Source organism: Lissotriton helveticus, chromosome 9 (genome assembly GCF_964261635.1).
Source record: "Lissotriton helveticus chromosome 9, aLisHel1.1, whole genome shotgun sequence".
NCBI classification, from domain to species: Eukaryota; Metazoa; Chordata; class Amphibia; order Caudata; family Salamandridae; genus Lissotriton; species Lissotriton helveticus.
This window is the reverse complement of record NC_136070.1, coordinates 697,927,990-697,950,545: the sequence shown is the minus strand read 5'-3', so window position 1 is coordinate 697,950,545 and position 22,556 is coordinate 697,927,990. Positions and strand designations below refer to the sequence as shown.

The window sequence follows — 22,556 nt, the reverse complement described above, 5'->3', positions numbered from 1 at the left end:
TGCGAGGCCCGATAGGGTTTCCCTAGGGTAAGAACCTACCTATTGTATTTACTTTGGCTGTTTTTTGTCTTCGTCATTGTATTAGGCTGCACTCCCCCTTTTCCCGCACTGGTGCAACTCTGTATTGCAATCAGTCTTTGGGCTACCATTGGGTCCAAAACCTGGGGTTGCAACCGCTGCTGCCCTCTCACGCTATCTCTGTGGCGGGGTCAACTATTGTAATGATATATGTGTGTGTTTTATGTGGAGTCTGTTGACCCTGGCCTCCTGCCAACATTACCCTGAATATGTTCTTTTAATCCTTTTAGGGTCATCATACCTAAGTAGGACCTTAAGCCTGCCAATTACCGACCTAGTGAGGTTGTAGTTTTTCTTTTCCTTTTTCACAATTTGCTCACTGTGTAGTACTGTCACTATAGGTCCTGAAGAATTGCCCGTTAGGCAAGAAACATGTCGACCTCACTAGAGGGTTGAGATAGCTAGCCACTACCTTTCCTGTCTCTCTATCTCCCCTCCCACTTTTTAACTAAGGGTACCAGCCACATAAATAAAAGTAATTGTGGACTGTTTCACCTTGTTTTAATTCACCTCTCCCGCACGACTACACGAGTTTACAGAACCCCTCACACGCACTCACCCACTGGCCGGAACAGAAGAACTCCGACAAAGAGCACCTATAAGGTGCCCGTCAGACATTGCAGCGCCAGTCTGACGAGGAGCAGAAGGCCAGTGATGAAGCATGACATCTGGCTTGCTGGGTGTGTGAGGCTTTCTAGTTCCAATAAGGGAACCCCCTAGTTCCCTGTGCAGATACTCTCCACTTCACAACACATACCTCGTTGTCCTCTCACTCCCCTTGGGGAACTTTGTACCCTGCGTTGCTTTCAGTTCGTTGGACTAGTACACTGGACCCCACTAAATATTGTCCGCTGAAGGTTCCCCTTTTTATATTATAGAACCAGTGGTTTAACAGTGTTTTAGTTCAGGTTCATTAATGTCAATGTTCAAACTTAGTTCATCCAAGGTCATTCAGAACCTACTCATGGCTAGCTCACTTGACAGTCTGTACTTATTATGATAACTTTGGTCTTTCAACACCAACCATGAATAGAAATGATAAATAAGATTTTACACCTGTAGAAAGCACAATACAGGTCACTTATGATTAATCAAATCAGAAGGCTTTAATTAGATTAGTGATCCGAAATCGAGTGTGTTCCAACCTTTCTTCCCCTTTATTGGTTTACAGGTCCTAATACCACTGTTCTCTAAATGGCCAGTAACAATAAAGTAAACAAAGAACTCCCTCTGCCCTTAAATACTCATAAGAGCCAACTTAAAAGTTCATCTCTCAAATAACTGTGTGGACTGAGAAGTACATGGCCTGGACAAATGCAGACTAGTTGTTGATGACTTGGGTTAAACCCATTGCAGAGCCAGAACCATGCAGAGCTAGGACATTTGGAAAATAAGGCTTCTTCAAATTCATGAATTCAAGAGGAGTTCAAGAACTGCCCTCTGCCTTTTGGTAATCGGCCATGCAGGCGGGAATACTGTGCACAAAACATTACAGATTGTCTTTTGTGTGCACATGCTATGGACTGGTTAGCCCTAAATAAAAATAAAGCTAGGTTTAAGCCAACTCTTGAATGACAGTAAGTTGACTGACCAGTGACTTGGGTATGGAACTGCAGGTGGCTGACTCAGAAAGTGAACTGGATTGAGCAGTAGCTCAAGTTCGGTGGTTAGTATGTTGCTCAACAGTGAAGGTGTACAAGACAGTAACTGCTGACAAATGTGTTTTTTCCAGAAAAGGTTAGATGACAAGAATTTTAGGGTTTAGTACAATGGTATACTGTTATGGCCAGAGTTTGGTTGGGACACCTGCACGTTTGTGTAGTACAGATACATACCAGGGATGAGTGGATAAATGTTTCTGGAGCTAGGGTAAGAACCTGCAGGGGCCAGAGCAAGAGTGGTTTAGCGAGTCTGGAGATCAAATTAAGGATAATGGCAAATAAATAGTGCGATTGTACCAAAGATGTTCCAAGAAGTTTCCAAAAGTATGTGGTGGTTCCCTTAAATTAAGTCTGAGATGTCTAGTTAAGTCTAAAGATAAGGCTGAAGGGATAAATGTTAGAGGACCAACATGTTTTTAAGGATAACTATGATTCTACTGACCAAAGGAATCTTGTTTGGTACAAAGAGATGATTGTACCTAATCATCATGATAGTCCCTTTGCTGTGACACAGTGGATTCTCATTATGTCTAAAAATGAGGGACACAATCGTTGTAAGTCAGTTCAGTTGTCACAGTTTTAATTATGGCTCCTGGAAAGCCAGCAACAAAAGTTATTTCATCGTGCCAAGGGGCACAGGAGCCTCCTGTAATTGGCAGTTGCTGATTTGCGCCGGGAGGGATCAGCAGTAATTCTCACCTTAGGGGTAGTAATAAAAGATGAGGGCTCTGAGACACAGAGGCAGCTGAAGTGAAACAATTCTCCTGCTGTGCACACAAGACGACAGCAGTTGCAAGCCCAATGGCTTTTGATGCAGAAAGTGTTGCTATTAGTCCTTCGAATGTCTAAGCCCAAATCACATTGTACAAAGACCTCAGTTGTTGACATTTCAGCTGGGAAATTATATAATCCATCTTTAGAGACCCAGGGGTTACAGGGTGGATTAAGGCAAAGTAAAAAACAGAAAAAACAAAACACACCAAAATAATACCTAGACAATGATCAGAGAACTCCGACAGCTTTAAAATTGATCAAAGTTGAAAAGGCTAAAACTTTTGGAATCAAACATCCCCAACTTTTCAATGTCGAAAAAACAAAGACTTTGAGGGTACAAAAGAAAGCTTTGGAGAAGCTTTGTGGACCCTAAGCGTAGACATAAGTGAAGTAACTAGTTTCTCACACTCCATGTAAAATAATGGATAAACGCGACACAGTGAGGTAACTCGGTGAGGTGAGGAAAGTGGGGGCTGTAAAAGTAGACAATGGCAAAATGTGGGAAGATAATAAATCAGAAAATCATGACCTCAAGGAATTAATAACAGACTACACATCACCCCTCGATGATTGGTCTGCATATTTCACTAACTGGAGGGGGATAGAAACCTATGCAGTATAACTGGACGAGGAGCAGAACAGTCCAGCTTTGTTTTAGATAGTCATGCCACTACAAAAGAAGTGTTTTAACCAATGGTGCCAAGTGTAGTTCAAAAGGGGAACAAGGCACTCACAATGCCCCTGACTTCTAAGGCAGTCACAAGTAGCATCGAGCTTAAGAAAAAGTTACTGCCAAGATATATATATTTTTTCTCATACAGAGGCAAACTAATACACTTTAGCAACACGAGAAAAGCCACAAAACCCAACAATTACTACAAAGAACTACATGTATGGAAAGCAAGTGGTATGAGGCAGCTGGTCAGAAAATTTAGAGATCGAATACAATGCAAGCTCTGCCGACCTCCTAAGCAGCTATGTCCTTCGACAATGGGAAGAAGAGGAAATGTTAATATAATGCCTTTAGAAGGAATACAGGAAAGGAAAATGTTACTTACCAGTATGCATCTGTTCTTGGCATGTAGAGTTGTAGATTCATATAGGTATGCATAGATCGCCATCTGCTGTTGGGCTCGGATGTTTGCACTTTGTTTTTGTCTTGGAAGAAGGCTTTTGTAGTCACAAGGTAAGTGACTCCTCCTTAGGACGATAGTGCGCATGGGCATCGACTCCATCTCCAGATTGTTTTGCCATGGAGGGTTATGATGGAGTTAGTAGGAAATAGAAAACGATGTCCATGTGTAATATATCTAAGTAAGATAGTACTGTAACAGATAGAGGTATCCGGAGAGGCGGGTGGACGTATACGAATCTACAGCTCTACATGCCAAGAACAGATGGATACTGGTAAGTAGCATTTTCCGTTCGAGGCACATGAGCTGTAGATCGTATACTTATGCATAAAATATACAGCAGTTACCTCTTTAAGAGTGGCTACCTGTATCTGTTGCAGTGGTATGAAAAAGTGTTTTTAACACAGCCTGGCCCACACTAGCTTTTTTGATCCCTAAGAAAGCCATAGATGCCCCTAGCTTTCGTGTGGAATGAGCTTGAGGGGGGACGGTTAATGTGCGTTTGGCTTTAGAGTAGCATATTTGGATGCATTTAACAATCCACCTTGCAATCCCTGTTTTTGAGATAGGATTGCCCTTATGAGGTGGGGAGAAAGCCACAAAAAGTTGTTTAATCATTCTAAAGGATTTAGTTCTTTAAATGTAGTAACGTATCCCTCTTTTTACGTCTAACGTGTGAAGAGCTCATTCTGCTACTGAGTCTGGTAGAGGGAAAAATACTGGGAGTTCTACAGACTGGTTAAGGTGGAAAGCAGACACAACTTCAGGTAGAAATTGTGGGTTAGTCCTAAGAACCATTTTGATATGAATTTATAGAAATGGTTCTTGTATGGTTAATGTCTGGAGTTCACTGACTCTTCTGAGAGAGGTGATCGCAACCAGGAAAGCTACTTTCCAGGTGAGAAATTGTAATTGCCATTCATGCAGGGGTTCACATGGGGGACCCATGAGACTGGTAAGGACCACATCTAAGTTCCATACTGGAGAGGGTGGAACGCTAGGTGGGATTATTCTTTTAAGTCCTTCCATAAATGCTTTGATAGCTGGTATCCTAAACAAAAACAGGTGTTGTCTGTTTTGGAGATAGGCTGCTATTGCAGCGAGGGTTTAGTCTAATGGATGTCTATGCTAGGTTACATTGTTGTAGATGCAAAAGGTAGCAGATGATGTTTTGAAAAGAAGCATCTAGAGGGTTGATGTTATTTGTACAGTAAATTACAAATCTTTTCCACTTTGCGGCATAGAAAGCTCCAGTGGTAGGACGTCTAGCCTCTTTAACGATGTTCATGCAGTCTGGTGGTAGAATGAGTTAGCCAAACTCTAAGATTGCAGGTGCCAGATCGCAAGGTTGAGTTGACTGGGATCTGGATGTCTTATCTCTCTATGTTTGAGTGAGAAACTTGGGTGAGAGGTGTAGTTTTTGATGAGGAACTACTGATAGTTCCAAGAGGGTTGTGAACCATAGCTGCTGTAGCAATGAGGATCATTGTGAGGGAATGCCGTTTGAGCTTCCGAACCACTAGTGGAATGAGGGGGAGAGGTGGAAAAGCATAAGCAAATTTGCCTGACCTGTTCATCCATAGTGCATTGCCTTTGGACAATAGGAGTGGATACCTTGATGTGAAGCTTGGGCATTTTGAGTTTTGGTGTGTGGTGAACAGGTCTATTTCTGGGTGGCCCCACATTTGAGAGAATGGAAGCAGAACTTGTGGATGAAGTTCCCTTTTTTAGAACTGCTGTCTGACGATTTAGCAGGTCTGCAATCTGATTGTGTACTCCTGGGAGGTGTTCTGCAAGGAGATATTCTGAGGAATGGCCCATCTCCATATGCTTTGAGCTAGGTGTGAGAGCTGCAGAGTGTGTGTCCCCCGCTGTTTTTGTACGTAATACATTGCTGTCATGTTGTCAGTACGGACCAGGACAGTTTTGCCGACGGTGTGGAGTTGAAAAGATTGTAACGCTAGGAAGATCGCCAACAATTCCAGGTAATTTATGTGGAATTGTTTTTGTTGAGGGGTCTACATGCCCTGAATGGTATGGGTTTGAAGATGAGGTGCCCAGCCGGTGAGCGATGTGTCTGCTGTTAGCACTATTTGTGGAACCGGGTCGAAGAACGGCCGCCCTTTGGAAAGGTTTTGTGTGTTACACCACCACAGAGAGCAATGGGTGTGGTCGTCTACCAACACCAGATCTGTTAGCGGACCTTGAACCTGGTTCCACTGACGTGCCAAATACTCCTGTAAGGGACGCATTTGAAGTCTTGCATATGGGACGATGAGAATGCAGGAGGCCATCATCCCGATTAGCTGCATGAACACTCAAGCTGGGAGTGAGTGTTAAGGCTGAAATTTTGTTATTAGAGCTTGTATGGTGCTTATCCTGACTAGGTTGGGGTATGCTAGAGCAATTGAAGTGCATCGTAGCCCCTACATATTGTTGTATGCTGAACGGTTGGAGGTGGGATTTGGTGAGGTTTACTGTAAATCCCAAGATGCAAAGCAGTTGGATTGTTTTGTGTGTGTGTAGTACAAAGCTGCTGTGTGAGTTGGCTTTTATGTACCAGTCGTCCAGATAAGGGAAGACATGAATGTGCTGTCTTCGTAAGTGGGCTGCAGCTATTGTGAGGCACTTGGTGAAGACTCTGGTTGCTGTAGTCACCCAGCATGGGAAGACTTTGAATTGGTTGTGTTGACAGTCTACCACAAACCTGAGATATTTCCTGTGAGCGGGATGAATGGGAATGTGAAAGTAGGCGTCCTTTAAATCTAGAGTGGAGAGAAAGTCGCCTTGTTGAAGTAGTGGGAGCACCTGTAGGAGAGTGACCATGTGGAAGTGATCTGACAAAATGTATAGATTTAATGGCCTGAGGTCCAGTATTGGTCTGAGAACCGCCCTTTTTTGGGATTAGAAAGTACAGTGAACACTCCTGTGCCTTGATGAGGCAAAGGGACTGGTTCTACTGCGTGTTTTTGTAACAGGGAGAGAACCTCTTGTTTGAGAAGAATGAGATATTCATGCAGTAGAATATGTGTATGAGAGTGGTTGGTATGTTTTGACTGCATGTGAGGTTGGTATGACTGAACTTGGTGTGGGGATATTTCTGAAGCACTTTGTAATTTTGTACATATTCATTGTGTTATTTTTCTTGACGGATTAGAGGTAATATAATGCCTCTGTAAATTGTTATGATGGTTTAAAAAATGAAATTATGATGGTTTGATTATTGAAATGCTTTTGTAAAAAAAGGGAAAAAAAACAAAAGAAACAAAATATCACATTTCTACTATGAGAAAATTAAGGTTTACACTTTTTATGAAATTAACTTTTCTTTCCTCCTTTCTCTTCGAGACCACACACATTTTTAACAAGGGGTGCCTTTGTTTTTGTTACTCACAGTTCGTTGACCTGGAGTGATGTGCGAGTCTTCCTCCATGTCGAAGTCGGCAGCTTCAGACACACTGATTTCTTCCTCTTATTCGGCGCCGTGCTGATGGGACTCGCTCTCTTTTCCGAAGATGTCCGGCACCGGGCTAGTGCCTCTTCTCATTTCGTGACGTCGAGCCCGACGGTCACAAATCGTTTTCCCTCGATCAGAATGATCGACAGGCCTCGCAGCTACTTTCTTCGTGCTCTGGGGACAGGCACAGATTACAGACCTCGTGTGGATCTGTGTGTTGTAATTTAGCACCACACCCAGGGCATTTTTTAAATAGAGTCCATTCCATCGACTGCGGCCTGGTCGGTGCGGGTATGCCTTGTGGCCCGCGTCCAAGCTCCTGATCGAAGTTGTTGGATTTCAACGATGGGCGTTGAAGGGGAAACCCGTGATTGAGACCATACCATTGAGGGGTAATGATTGCGCGTTGAAAAGTTCGAAGACGGTACAGAACCGGAGCGCAGTAATACACATCCGAACCCAATGGCGGAAAAAAAAAAAAAAAACAATCGGGAGATGGAGTTGATGCCCATGCGCACTATCGTCCTAAGGAGGAGTCAGCTACCTCGTGACTACATAAGACTTCTTCCAAGGCAAAAACAAAGTGCAAACATCCAAGCCCAACACCAGATGGCGATCTATGGATGAGTATACGATCTACAGCTCATATGCCTCGAACATAGGAGTTGCTTTGGTCCATGATGCGAAAGTTATTTCCAACACATGCTTAAATTAATTTCTAAAACCTTCAGATATGGTCAATCATCAGTGATGTTCTGGATCAGTCATCAAAAGATATATCTGGCTTTGTACAAGGGCTTAAACTTTAAAGTTAGGAAGCATGTCAAATCCCTCATTTAATGGTGAAACTTTATTAGACAATTGAGTTGGTGATATGGAAAAAGAATAACAAAGTAAAGACAAGGGGAGCTTTGCAAAGTGAAGGTCTCTATAGACAACATACTATGAATAGTAATAAGGGGATCAACATTTAAAATACAATCATAATCTGTCTCATTGCAGGAAAAAAAGCAGGCACAGAAGGAGCACTTCCTGGTGAGATTAGACTTAAAGGATGACTATTTGCACACTACAAGCACTTAAGACACAGAAAGGTTATGTTACTTACCCTATAAGCATTTGTTTATGGCATGCAGTGCTGTAGATTCACATGCTCTGCATACTTTCACCGATTAGTGTTGGGTCAGGATGAGTGCAAGCTGTTTTTCTTTGAAGAAGTCTTCCGAGTCGCAAGGCAAAGTGACTCCTCCTCTTGGTGACAATGCACATGGACATCGACTCCATTGTTAGATTGTTTTCCTGCAGGCGGGTGAGAATGGAGTGAAGTGAGTATAAGTAAAGAGATCTCCATGCGAACAAAATAGTGTAAAGGTACTGCAACTGCCACAGGTGTTGAGAGAGGAGGGTGGGTGCATGTGAATTTATAGCACTACATGCCACGAACAGATACTTACAGGATAAGTAACATAATCCGTTCGATTGCATGTGTGGTTATAGATACACATGTTCTGCATTGACTATAAAGCAGTCCCTCTCCAAAAGCAGTGGCTGACCTGTGGGTGTTGCAGTTGTTTGACAGAGTACGTAGCACTGCCTGCCCTACATTGGCTTGTTGGCGTGCTAAAACCCACACAATAATTCTTAGTGAAAGTGCGCAGTGTAGACCATGTACCAGCCTTATTGGGATATTGCCCAGGAAAGCTGTGGAAACCACTATTTTACGGGTGGAGTGTTGCCTAGGGGGTGTTGGCAAAGTTATTTTAGCTTTCGCATAACATGTCTGAATGCAATAAATTATCCATCTAGAAATGCCTGTTTTAGATATGGGCTTCCTTGTTTGAGGGGCAACAAAGAGTTTTTGTTTTACGGAAGCCAATATAATACATTAGAGCTCTTTTGAGATCTAGGGTATGAAGAGCTCTTTCTGCAACTGAATCTGGTTGCGGGAAGAATACTGGTAATTCAAATGACTGATTGAGGTGGAAAGAGTAAACCATTGACTCGAATAGTCAGCCTATTTTAACCAACTGGGCCTCCGAGTCTTAAATGGAAGGTCAACCTCAAACTCACCAACAACCTATACTCACTTCTCCCACTCCAGACTGGCCACTCTAGACTATATTCGGATCTCAAGTTTGCACTTTCATGCAGCACAAGATTTTGCTGTAACTCCCTCATTGGCAAGTAACCATGCCATCATCTCCTGCAATATTCTATCATCACAATGCCATCGCCCAAAAATCCAATTGATCGGTGACTAGGCCAATCTGGAGCCAAGCAGGAAAATAAGGTGGTCGATGGAACACAAAGAAAAATGGATGGAGTAGAATTAATCCTGTCCAGAGAAACTGAGGGGAATGGTAATATAATCCCGACAATATCTTGGGAACAACTTCTGGGAGAGATTAGTGATAAACTCAGAGGGACAAGGAGAAATTCATGCACATCACACCTAAAAGATGACCGCCTCAAAAAACAAAAAGAGTTAATGTCTGCAATTAAACTTAAATTAAACTATACCATGCAAAATATCACGAATGAGATCTCAGAGCATAGATTAGACCAGGAAAAGGTGGCAGCAATCAGTCAGAGCTACAGGTAAGCAAAATTCTCTCTTCGAAGAATGGCTGAAGAATCTCACTGGATCGAAGCTCATGAAATAATGAAGTCTCAAGACCAGAAGACATTCTGCAAGTGGATAAACAATTGCTTCAAATCAAATCTGCAACCCACTGTTACAAACATCTCGGGCCAAACGTGGGAAAATCACATACGCTCTATGTGGATTCACCCAGTGAAGACAGTACAAGTCACAAACTGGCTACTTCCACCAACACACTACCTCGCTTTGAGCCACCGCACGTACCAAGTGATCAGAAGGAAAACCACAGCAGATATGATTTTTTTTTATAAACATAATTTTTATTGTTTTGTTGCCAACTTACATTGCAGTATTAGTAAGTGTCATAACAAATGTGTATATCGGCATTCCCCAATGCATTTAGTAAGAGACAGAATCATTTAAATAGCAGAGTCTATTGCATTGTCCACAGTCGCCTCGACCCTCCAGTCCTGGCGCTGTTTGTGAATGGGTGCCGTGCTAGTATTCGTGCTCAAATGCCCCTGAACCCCCTTCCCCCCAACCACCTCACCCCCCCGCCCCCACCCCCCTCCCAGGCGTGTCTTAGCTAACCATTCGCTGCTGCCCTGATGGGCAAAACCATGATCGTTCTATGCAACGGGATCGATGAAGGCACTGTAGTATTAAGCGCCTCACATGTGGGGCGGGTGCAGCACTTCACCAATAACACATAGTGGAACCCTACAGACTATTGTGGTGTGTTATGCCGTGTGTGTCTCGGGGCTAATTGCTCAGGCCTCATCATCTGCATCTTCCGGGGCTGTAAGTTCCACAACTAGTCTCTCCCAAGCTCTCGCCCTCTCCAACGCCTTCTCACTGCTCGTTCTACGTGCAATTTGTAACCGGACTGTGCCCTCCCACTCAGCCCACTCCCGGAATTCTGCCTTCCATTTATCTATACTAGGGCCCTTTTTCGCTTTCCAATGGGAGGTTATAGTTCTTTTGGCCAATAGGAATCCCAAATCTATGAATTTGCTAGTAATTTTGTCCTCTGAGGTGCGGGGAAACCAATGTAGGATACAGTGTGCCATGGAGGGTTGTAGATCTCTCTCGGTTACATCCATCAACAGAGCCGTCACCTCCCTCCAAAAGAGGTCAAGAGATGAGCAGTCCCAGAACATGTGTTTGAAATCCGCTTCAGCCATAGCGCACCTTGGAGAGGACGCTGACTGGGTCGAGAAATATTTATGCAATCGGGCTGGTGTTAAGTATGCTCTATGTAGGATGTGAAAGTGCAGTAACTGAAATTGCACATTTCTTGTGCTTTTCCAGGCCCTCTATACTATCCCACTCCATGCTGCAATAACAGCAGATATGATCATGCACATTATAAACAAAATGTGCCCAGGCGGGGCACCAGGCCCAAAAAGCATACCTCCAATGGTATATAAGGGAACAGTCTCTAAATGGGCAACCATTATGGCACCACTATTCATGGAGTATAGATCAGGAAGGCACATTCCAGAGTCATGGACGGGATCTCTTTCAGTCCCAATACACAAAAAAGGGACGCAATTGAACCCAGAAAACTATCGCATGATTGCCCTCTTAGATGTCGATGGGAAATGCTACGTTAACCTGCCCTTAAAAGAACTGACAGCCTGGGCTGAAGCACAAATCTGATCCAGTTTACGCAAATTGACTTCCAAAAGGCCTCTAGCATCGAAGATAACTTGATATGTGTGTCCTACTTAATAGAAACAACAGTGGACAAGAAAGGGAAGGCACTCTAACTAGCTTATATCGATTTTCAGCCTTGGATAGCCAGGACCGTTCGAGTCTGTGGATGAAACTAAAAAAACTGGGGCATTAACAACTCACTTTTAAATGCGCTAGAGGCTCTGTACTCTGAAACCTGGGTCAAAATCAGAGTGTACGCCAACTGGTCAACAACCAAACAGATACAAACAAGGGCCTAAAGCAAGGTTGTATACTGGCCCCAATGCTTTTTAATTTGTATTTAGCCGACCTTCCTGATTTCGTGGCACAGGCTCCAGCTTTCCCTCCCAAAGTGGTCGGATCTAAAATTCAATTGTTGCAATACGCAGACGACACCATCCTGCTAGATCAAACTCCAATTGGTCTACAGCGACTCCTAACTGCACTGTCGTCATACTGCAAAGCAAAGAAATTGAAAATAAACAACAAAGATGATGATAATCTCCAGACAAACGAAGAGAAGAGGTTTATGGCAGGTAGACAGTAAACCCATCCAGACAGTCTCAAATTATAAATACCTTGGTGTATGGATCAACCATAAAGGAAGGCAGTCCGCACACATCACAGCGATGCACGGCCTGGCACAATCCTTGGATGTTGCCTTCTGCAGAGCAAGGAAATCCATGTAACCTGACTTAACCCCTTTAATCCTAGCAATGGGGGCAACATTTCTACCGTCCATCTCCCATGGCGGTATCGTCTTTAAAGATAAGATGTCATCGTGGCTGGATAGAGCTCCATCTGCCTGCTTCCGTAAAGTTTTTCTTTTGCCCTCTTCCACTTCGCATGTGCAAATCCGTAAGGAATTCAACTTGACGTCTCAAAAGTTGATACTCAAAGCACGATTCATAGTATTCTGTCTAAAGGCCAAAGAAGCACGGGAAAACGCATTAAAAAAATCACATCTGGCTCAACCTTGCACAATTTTCTTACTCACTCTGTTGAAACACTGGAAGCCTGTGAAATATGGGCCACCCCCATAACCATACCGGTGGCAGCAAAACTCTTAATAAAATAGGCAAAAATAAAGTCAGAGGTCAATGATGCAACAAGCTTTAAAAAACCACAAGCATGGAAGCTGGGCTTTAAAAGTATACAACAGCAGCGGCTTACCACACTATCTGTCGTCCCCCATAAAGCCTATAATGAAGTGCCAACTAATGATGCTACGATTCGGCTTGATCCCTCTACAGGCATACAAATATGGGCAAGGCTACAAAGAAATGTCATCCACACAGTGCTGCGCTTGTGGGGGAGAAAAAGAAACGTTAACTCGCATATTATGTATCTGCTAGACACTGCACCATTTAAGAACTTATTGGCTTCGACCCATCTGTCTCATTTTAAACATTCGGACATGCCAGGTCGCCCTGGAGGAATGTTTGAAGGGTGACTCAGCACAGTTGTCAGTGCGCTTTCAGAAATTTCTGATGGCCGCAAAGGGCATTCTGGCCTCTGAAAAATTCATAGAACCATAAAGCTCATTCCACCATTATCAGTTTTAATCCTTTTAATGCAAATGCCTACATTATCAGTTGTAATCCTTTTAATGTAAATGCCTAAAATTGAAGCTTAAGCACTTTATTCTGTATCTCTGTATTTGTGATTGCAATGATTTTAATTATTTGAGCAATAAAATTCTATTCTATTCTATTCCCCTATACTTGACTTTTATGGATTTGACCTCCGCGCTTGATTACGTTAATCTTTCAAAGCAGTGGTCAAATCTTCTTTTGCAGGGGTTGGACTAAGCACTAGTGCACTTTCTCATGTATTTGCACATGGACATGAGGGCTATGGTCAGAATAAATTAGGAGATAGGTGTGTTTCATGGAGTTAGACAAGGATGTGTCTTGGCACCACTTCTATTTAACTTGTATATTAAGAACATCCATCCTTTTTTAATGACCATTACGTTAGATGTCCCAAAAATTAAAGGTTCCCTACTACCCTGACTCCTGTACGTGGATGGTGCAGTCCTGATGGTGCGTACACCCAGGGTCCTACACCTTTTAATCCATGGATTTGTAGATTTTATGTATATACTTGACCTGCAGACCAATTTTTCAAAATCTTACATCATGGCCTGCTGCCCTAAGAAATGTAATTTGTCTACTTTTCCAATAGGTAATAGACTAAATTGAACAAGCACTTTTGTGTATACTTGAGCCTGACATTTGCATCTACGGGATCTTGGGTACCACATTTTACATTTTTTTTTTTATAGCGCGAACTAGACCCAAACCGAATCTGGTATCAGAGCGCTTTACATAGCACCAGTTACGTTACATGAGGACACATTCATTTTAGGCACAGGGAGATTGAGTGATTTGCCCAGAATCACAGGAGGTTTTGGCGTCGTTACTGAGACTCGAGCCCAGATCCCCAGTTTACCTTAGCCCAGAGGCGGGGACGCCCTGCCACCCATACTGCAAATCTATAAAACACAATGTATACCCATTGCAACGTATGGGTTATCCACAAACGTAATACCACCCAGAACGAAGAGAATAGGTATTGCAGAAAGGTTTAATGGTACATATCTCGTCCTCTCATTTAATCGGTCATAGAGAATTGGACATCCCGTACATAGTACACTACATTAGAGCCCGGCCACCCTTAGTATGGCTGGCTGTTTGGAAAAATAAGGAGGGGAGCCTCACCAGAAATATTAATAAGGACTGCCTCAGCTGTTACAAAGGTTCCGAGATCCCCCTGGCACAGCAGTGTGAAATGTAGCCTGCGTTCGGTCAACTTTCAGCAGGTTTTTACGGAGACACAACTTAACTTTAATATAAAACAGTTACGTCATGCCCTGTATGATTAAGCCGACACTGAAAGAATGCTCACTGAGAGGTGCAAGATGATTGTGGCCTCTTATATGAACTCTGTACCCCTAGGCCAGATTGCGCGATATAGGACCAGACCAACAGGGCATGGGAACAGAGCTTACTGTTCCGCTACAGGGCAGGTATGCTGAAATATAGGTTATGTTTTCCATTCTTGATTCTTTGCATTGCGCTTGTGATGGAAAGTCTGGTCAAACAATGCTGCATTAAAAGAAATTCTGTGGATAATATGCTATGATCTCAAGCCATATTTTGCTTCCCCTGATAAAAAAGCAACATATTAGTAATCTCAAGGAATACCTAAATGTACTCTTTCAACTCATGGATGTTGAAGTAATAATTCATCAAGGTGCATTTCTGAGAGCAGTGGTACGAGCTCATGGGTCTATGAATATAGAGTAGACTTGCTATAATGCTTAATGTATTGATTGTCTTATTTGATGAGAGACAGAATGTTATTGTTTTTATTAATTGTTTTTTATTGTGTATGTATTTTATCATGTGTTTCTGTAGTAGGGGATCTCTGTGTATAGTCATAATCATGTGAATAGTCCCGCCCATGTGCATGGACCCCGGAGCAATTGAAATAGTCTCTTAAGTTGTCCTCTTCCGCAATCCTGCATAGACACTTAAGAGAAATCAAAGACAAATAATGCAGCCTGAAATTAACAAGGCTACACTGGCCAGCACTCCATCCTGAAGTGAAAAAGGATAGCCAGATAACACTGAAATGTAAACATTTTGCTAAGTTTCACACATAGAGAAACTCCCCTTCACAAAAAACCGTTGTCATGATAGAGAGGAATGGTTGGACAGACAAGCCCCATAGGCTGCCATTATGTGTCTGTAAATGGATACCGTGTCTTTAAGGAACCCTCCAGAGACCCTCGGTATCCCATGATGCACAGCCAAAGGCTAGTTACTTTCAGTTCTTTTTTCCGGCTCCTGCTAGCAGGACCCTGGAGCATTGAGCTCTACCTTTAGTGGTATATATTTGACGTCAAAACTAGGTATGACGATATGCTCCCCGTCGACCCAGGGCTCTGGGTCTAAACGACGTCAAAGATCAACGTCGAGGGCAAGGACGTCGAGACCTCGGACGAGGTTGACGTCGAGGACTTCACAGACTACTTTGATACATCATTGCCATCGATCTGAGGCCAGGAGACATCGGCGCTCGAGGCGACACCGCCGTCCGCCATTGACGCGCAGGTCGCACTCAACGAGAAGATCAACGGAATCGAGAAGAAAGTCGACGCCGAGAAGAAAGTCGACGTCGGAGCTAGTCGTCGAGAAGCCTGTCACCCTCTGTGGTCAGCATCTTCACGACAGAGTTCAAGGTCACAACGGCATCATCGTTCGCCATCAAGGGGCACTGCTTCCAGAGCTACCTCTTCGAGGTTTACCCGCAAGCGGAGGAGGGTGATTCGTACAGCGGACTCTGAGTACTCCAGGACCTATTCTCCAAACAGGTCACCGGAACCAGCTCAGCCTGTGGCTCCTCATCAGTCGCCGCTGCATCCTAGGACGCCTACTCCTCCTCCTCGACGCTCGCCAACGCCTCCACCTCCGCCTCCACCACCACTGCCTCCTCCACCTCTGCCGCTTCTTCGGCCGGCGGTGCAGAGTACACAGGCGGAGCTCAAATACGGGCAGTTCGAGGCTGTATGTGTAGCTTTTTCTGTTTCGGATTGAACCGCTGCTGCATGATCTGTAGGATGGATTCTGAAGGTAACTTTGATGTGGAAGCTGAAGGTTTGTGTGCCAAAACAGTTTTCTTTTTTGGATTCGAAGTGTTTGGAGCCAAAGGCAGTGGAAGCGGGGTGCTCGGAGCCAAAGAGGAATGTGGTTGACTCGGTGCAGAATCTGCCGGGCGCAGGGAGCCATCTGTTTCGGCTTGGCTTTCTGTGCTGAGGGCGGGTGTCTGTAGCAGAGAATCAGGGCCTATCATGGCCTGATGGCAGTGCAGGCCCGTAGTTAAAGAATCAGTGGAAACTGAACATTTTAGGGGAGCTGGAACAGGGACAGGGGTAGTCACTGTCCGCTGACCTAAAGGAAGATCTTGGATTTGGAGTACAGTCGAGGTTGGAATCAGACGTGTAGCCCGATTCGGAATCATGGATGGAAAAGGCCTCATTCTCCACTGCAGAGGCCTCGTGAAGCTCTTCCTGTTGCTGTTTGACATCTTGACTGAAGATGTCTGGGGCCTCTTCGATCTCTTGGAGTTGCATTTCTCTGTGACGTGCCCGACGGTCCCTTAATGTCTTTTTCGATCTGGAAGATTGACACGCTTTACAGTTTGCTTCACAATGGTCTAGAGACGGACATAATTTGCAAAACTGATGGAGGTCAGTTGTGAGGTATTTCGAGTGGCAGCTGGGGCAGAATTGAAATGGAGTTCATTCCATTAGCAACGCATTTTCGGTCAAAGTTGACTGAAAGAGTAGGCCCAAATGGGCAAAGTCCGAAGGCCACGATGGGAGCACATCGAAATCGACGAGCGAAAGTTCCCAGATTTTCCGGACGCAGGGATGGAAACTGGGACCAAAACAATACAGACAAGGGTAGAAATGAACAGCAAACCCTAATAAACCGGAGACGGTCTCGAACTGGAGCGTCACAAAACACATCTGAACCGGACAGCAGAAAAAAAATCTAACAATTGAGTTGATACCCATACGCCCTATCACCAAGAGCAGGAGTCAATTTATCTTGTAACGTCTCAGATGAAAAACAACTTTCACACATTCAGACACTAGATGGCGGAAGTATGCAGAACATGTGTATCTACAGCCACACGTCATCAATCAAATATTTTCAGTTGTTGTGAAGTGGTAAAAGTTCAAACATATCTTTTTGAGCTTAATGTCTGCAGCAAGGGTGTGTACAAGAATAAGTCACTTACCTTCGGTAACAATCTTTCTGTGGGAATTCTAACTGCAGATTCTTCATCTCATGAATTAACCCAGGCAGCAAACTGGATCCAGAGCAATAAAATTGCTCTTGTGAGATAACACAAATAAAATGAATAGCTTTTTCATTCAGCTAACCACTCAGTAGAATTATGAGCAATACCTGATAAGCTCAGTCTCAATGTTATATATGTTAACGAAACATTCCCTCACCATCTTTACTGTAGCGCTGTCCTCCAAAATAATAAAAGCATGATATAAAGGGACCTGCTTCGCACAGGATGTTTATGCTGCTATAAGGATGCATGAAAAGGTTTAGGTAAGGGAAGAAGATGGCTGCTGTAGATCTTGGTATTCCTAAAGTTCAGTCTTTTGGCACAGGAGCGGGATTAAATGGAGCGTATTTAAGCTTGCATTCATAATATATATATATATATATATATATATATATATATATATATATATCTACATCTACAGAGTGAGAGAGACGGGAGTGTAATATATCTGTTGATAGGATGTAGAGCTTTTCTTCATCATCTAGACCCATTCATTATCTAAACCAGTATATCAGTCTTCAACATACTCCACTATTTATTTTAGAATTGGGCAGGTTTATCATAGTTTGTCAACGGGTTCTTATGGGCTCAAACAACCTCCTGTGGTATTATATAAAACTATAATCTGAAAAGCCATCCGTAAGCCGATACTGCAATAGATGCATGCCTCCATTTGCGATATTCTAAGGGACACTTAAGGATCAGATCTTGTCACACTTGTCTACCTGGCCAAGCAGACTGGTCGAGTTAGGACCACCTTCTGACATTTGGACAAAGTTGCTTAGCTGGAACATTTGCTTTGCAAGTTATTGGTTAAACTGGAAATACAGATGTTTTGCAATCACAAGATTATGAAGTGCATGTTAATCTTTACACGAGCTAGGCTGCAAAAATGTTCCTGTATGTTATGAGCTGTGCAACCTTGAATCAAAGTGGTATATTGTATGCTATAAAAATGGTCAACATATCAATAGGAATATCAGCGAATAATAAACTTATTTTGTTTGTCTTTCAACTGATTTCACTCTACTTTTTGTGATTGTACTTCAACAATTTTGGAGCTGGACCTATACGAGTAAAAAAACGTCCGATCTAACCTGCTGAGCAGTTAATACGTCATAGGTTGTTTCTAATTGTATTGGATCTTATTTGAAGCTGAAAAAGAGAGATTTAAAAGCTCCGTGAAATGACTCCTATTTCTGGGGTTTTGGTGCCTGTTTCACATTAACAAGTGGTGACAGTTTCCAAGTCAGAACTCACACTCACTTAAGTGAAACGGTGCTCAATATATGAAAGTAAAGTTAGAAAGTGGTGAGTGAGAAACTTTGCAATATGGCAAGAGGTAAAAACAAAAACTTACTGGGAGGGAGCCTCATCCTTTATCTCCAGCACAATATTCTGTCCCTTACAGAAGCTCTCGCCTTCATAGTGTAGTTGTCCGTCCTCACACCTGGCAGAAAACTGCTGCTTATCAGTCTTCAAACCCGCTGGGACAAAAACAAATAGTTATGTTAATGGGCATTAGGTAACAGGTTGTCCATGTAGTCAACACATTGGATTCACTGAGTTTTAGGCTAGGCACAGCTTCAAATATGGACAGACAAAACCTTTACATCTTGCTCCGGAGTCCGAACATGGCACAGGATTTTTTTTTTTATCTTGAGTTGAATCTTGAATGCTCTTAATGGCAAAAAATCACTTTCTTAGCAAGCCAATGATGCTGTGATGAAGCAAGATGTTTAACTTTCTAATCACTCTTTGTGGTTTAGGTGGACATTCCGGCATAATGGCAACTTAGCCATAATGTCCCAGACCAGACCTGCCGACATTTTCCACCTGCTCAGAGCAGATGGAAAATGTAATCGGATACATGCCTGGATTCATGTAAACTAATCCGGTATTCCCAGTTCCACCGAGTTATTCCACATTATTGGGGAAAATCTTACAATAGCTAGAATTTGTTTCAGGGTTAACAGTGGTAATCAGAGGTTTGGGACCACAGGATCCTAGCACCAAATTAGGCAAAACTCATAATGAGGGCCTAGGACATCAATGCCTTTAGCAGATATTGGTGAACAGTTTCATTTGAGGTACTTGCTGCTTTGCCTTTCAGCAGCTTACCTTGTTTTCTGGTGTTATGAAGAAAACACAAATGAAATAACATACTAATTAGCAAGACTGCTGGACTTGGAAGAACGAATACATTCTAAAGCATCTTACACCACTGACTAACCCTTACTTTGATCCATTTGCTTAGTATCAACATTGTTCAAGTGTCATACAAGAACCCACATCAACTTCTATCAAAGATTTCAGAGGATGTCCGAAATAATGGGGAAATCAACGCCAGTACTATGGCAAAGCTTCTTTATCTCAAATAGTTACCATATTTCCCATTCTTGCACCTTCTTCTCCGTGTCATGGACTGTCTCATGCATTGGAGGCAGGACTGATCACATTCAAGTAATGTACTAGCCTCTATCTGATCTGGCTGATGTATCGCACAGGTGAAAGTTTGATTTATCCCTTCAAAGTTATTTGGCATTCCTCGATAGAAAAGTGGTATTGTTCTTTAGGTTTTTCTTACAAAGCACAAGTCAACGCTCAATTAAATGAACTATATAAAGATGAAGGTTTAACTATCTACGGACTACAGATGTGCCTGCGCACTCATGAAAAAGAGCATCTGCAGAGGTACTTACCGTCGGATTTCCTTTTCGTTGGGGACACTGCGGCAGCTTTAACCTGGAAATCCAAAGATAATAGCGTTATTTGAGATATATGGGGCAACAGAATCTACTAGGAGATATAAGGACCCAGTTCCAAACAGAACAGCAAAGAATGTAAAACAGACGGGAGTATTGCACATCAATTAAAAGCCCCCACACCACCAGCTAACTGCACAGACCTAACATAGCTAAGTCAGAACTACATTCTACAGAAATATTGTGCAAGAGTGACATCAAGTTTAATTGGGCCATCTTGTAAAAAGAATAAAACTGTCAAATTTTATTTCATATTATATCACCACCCCTCTCAAACAAAATTATGTAAAAATTGCAGTTTTTTAAAAATAAAATATATCTGAGATTTTGAGCTTTTATATTATGAAAAAAAATCAAAGTTACTAGACTTATCAGGTCATAAATTACCTCAAACAATAATTTAACACGATTACATCCTAATCCATTTAATTATTACAATGATTTATATTTTACAACATTCTTTAAATAGTAACACCCACAATCTCTAGAATTAATTAAAGCAAAAGGAAAAATTATAGCATCTCCAATCGTACAGATACAAAATAGTTGCTAAAAATAAAAAAAACTATTCAAAATCTCAAATATTTAACACAAAAAAATGATGAGTCAACAGTTTGTCCTTTGAAACTCTATAATTATAGTTAGCTATTTTAATGTGCTGGTTTCTGGGAGAGAATTCCAAGCCTCAACTTATGCAAACCACACAGATTAAGGATACAGAACAAACGGTAGATAACAGGTAATATCCACCAAGCTTTTCGATTTCACCCACTGGGTTAACGATTTTCTATCAACTGTGCTACTCAGGTGGCCTAAAGCAGACTTCAGAAATGTATTTTCTTTTAAATAAGTCTTATTATCCGCAGTAAAATAAAATAAAAACCGGATCACTTCAGACACTTCGCTTTCTCAGTCCTAAATCGAGCAACATCATCAATGGGACGACAGCCTAAGTCAAATAACAAAGGTATCATGGGACTGGATGGGGGCAGGCCAACCAAGTTGCGCAAGAATTTATATTGGATCCTGACCAAGGGGGAGAGATCCGCATGGCCCCATAAGTCCGCACCATACAAGATGGCCGAGCTTATTTTGGCTTTGTATACTTTTAGAACTGGGCCAATCCTTTTCGTAAGGGAGTATCGCTGCTCCTTGATCAGACACCCAGTCAATTGCGCAAACTTTAGGGAAAGAACATTAAGCTGCGCTTTCCACCTAATCCTACTTTCCAAAACAATCCCGAGGTAGGTCATATTCTCCACCTGCTCTAACACTTGACCATTCAGGCTAACCCTGCCCTTCAGTGGCTTACTTTTGGTAAGCACCATGACTTTAGTTTTGTTTACATTAACCTGAAGGTCATTGTGTGAGCAAAATGCCTCAAACGTATCTAAAGCAAATTGGAGCCCCTTTTGTGTCTTAGAAAGAATGAGTGTGTCATCTGCAAAGATGAGAAGTGGAAATGTATCTCCGCCTAAGGCTGGGGGAATCGGTTGGTGTTCTCAAAATACTGCACGACCCTGTTAATAAATAGCAGAAACAGCGTCGGTGCAAGTACACACCCCTGGCGTACACCGCGGGTGACGGGAAATTTCTTGGTAACCTCTCCCTGTTTACCCCATCCAACCTGGGCAAAATTGCCCTCATGGAGGCGTATAACAATGTCCAACAAGTCATGCGGCATTCCCATAGTTCTCAAGGCGACCCACAACTTATGTCTTGGGACGAGATCGAAGGCCGACTTGAGATCTACGAAAGCCGCATAAATAACCCCTCCACCCAAAGTCACAACCTTCCAATAGATTAATAAAAATCTGAGGACCTGATCGATGGTGCTGACACCGGATCTAAACCCAGCCTGCATGGGGGATAAAATATTCTCAAGATCCATCCATTCATGAATTTTAGTCAACACCATCCTCGCGATGATTTTCTGTATTGTGTCTATTAGGCTAATGGGGCGATAGTTCCCAGGTACGGACCTATCCCCCTTTTTAAATATGGGTAGGATTTCCGCCCCTCGCCATGAATCCGGGATAGGTGCCCCATTTGCAATGGCGTTTGCTAATATCGTAAGATAAGGGACCCAATTCGAGGGGTCATATTTGAATAGATCAGCGAGGATGCAGTCCATGCCGGGTGCCTTACCGGCTTGGACTGAACCCAGCGCGAACTCCGCATCCTTATTGGTAAACATACATGTTAGGCTTGAACTATGTGATGTAGGGGGTATAGGTACCACAACATTGACTAATGCATCATCGGGAGACCTAAACTGGGATTCGTAATGATCTACCCAGACTTCCACTGGCACATGGTTCGCAGGGACTTGGGAACCCATGGAGCTGCCCCATTTAATAATCTGCCAGAACCTATTCTGATTCCTGGCCTTGCTAGCCTCCAGCAGCTCAGACCAATATTGATCATCCCATTCTTTCTTTGCAATTTTTAGGGCTTTTTTATATTCTAGCCTGGCTATCCTAATGTCACTGGATACCTGGGATCTTACGG

The 22,556-nt window shown here is 42.9% G+C and overlaps 1 protein-coding gene across 11 annotated transcripts in view; it reads right to left on the bottom strand.

Moving 5' to 3' along the window:
* The window catches only part of BRMS1 (BRMS1 transcriptional repressor and anoikis regulator), a 214,513-nt gene that overhangs the window by 5,854 nt on the left and 186,103 nt on the right, over positions 1-22,556 (bottom strand). For all 11 annotated transcript variants that reach the window (XM_078660811.1, XM_078660812.1, XM_078660817.1 and 8 more), the window contains 2 exons: positions 19,983-20,025; positions 18,641-18,767 (listed from right to left, as the gene is read on the bottom strand). In XM_078660811.1, the coding sequence (XP_078516937.1) occupies positions 18,641-18,767; positions 19,983-20,025 (170 nt within the window). The remainder of the gene's footprint in view (positions 1-18,640; positions 18,768-19,982; positions 20,026-22,556) is intronic.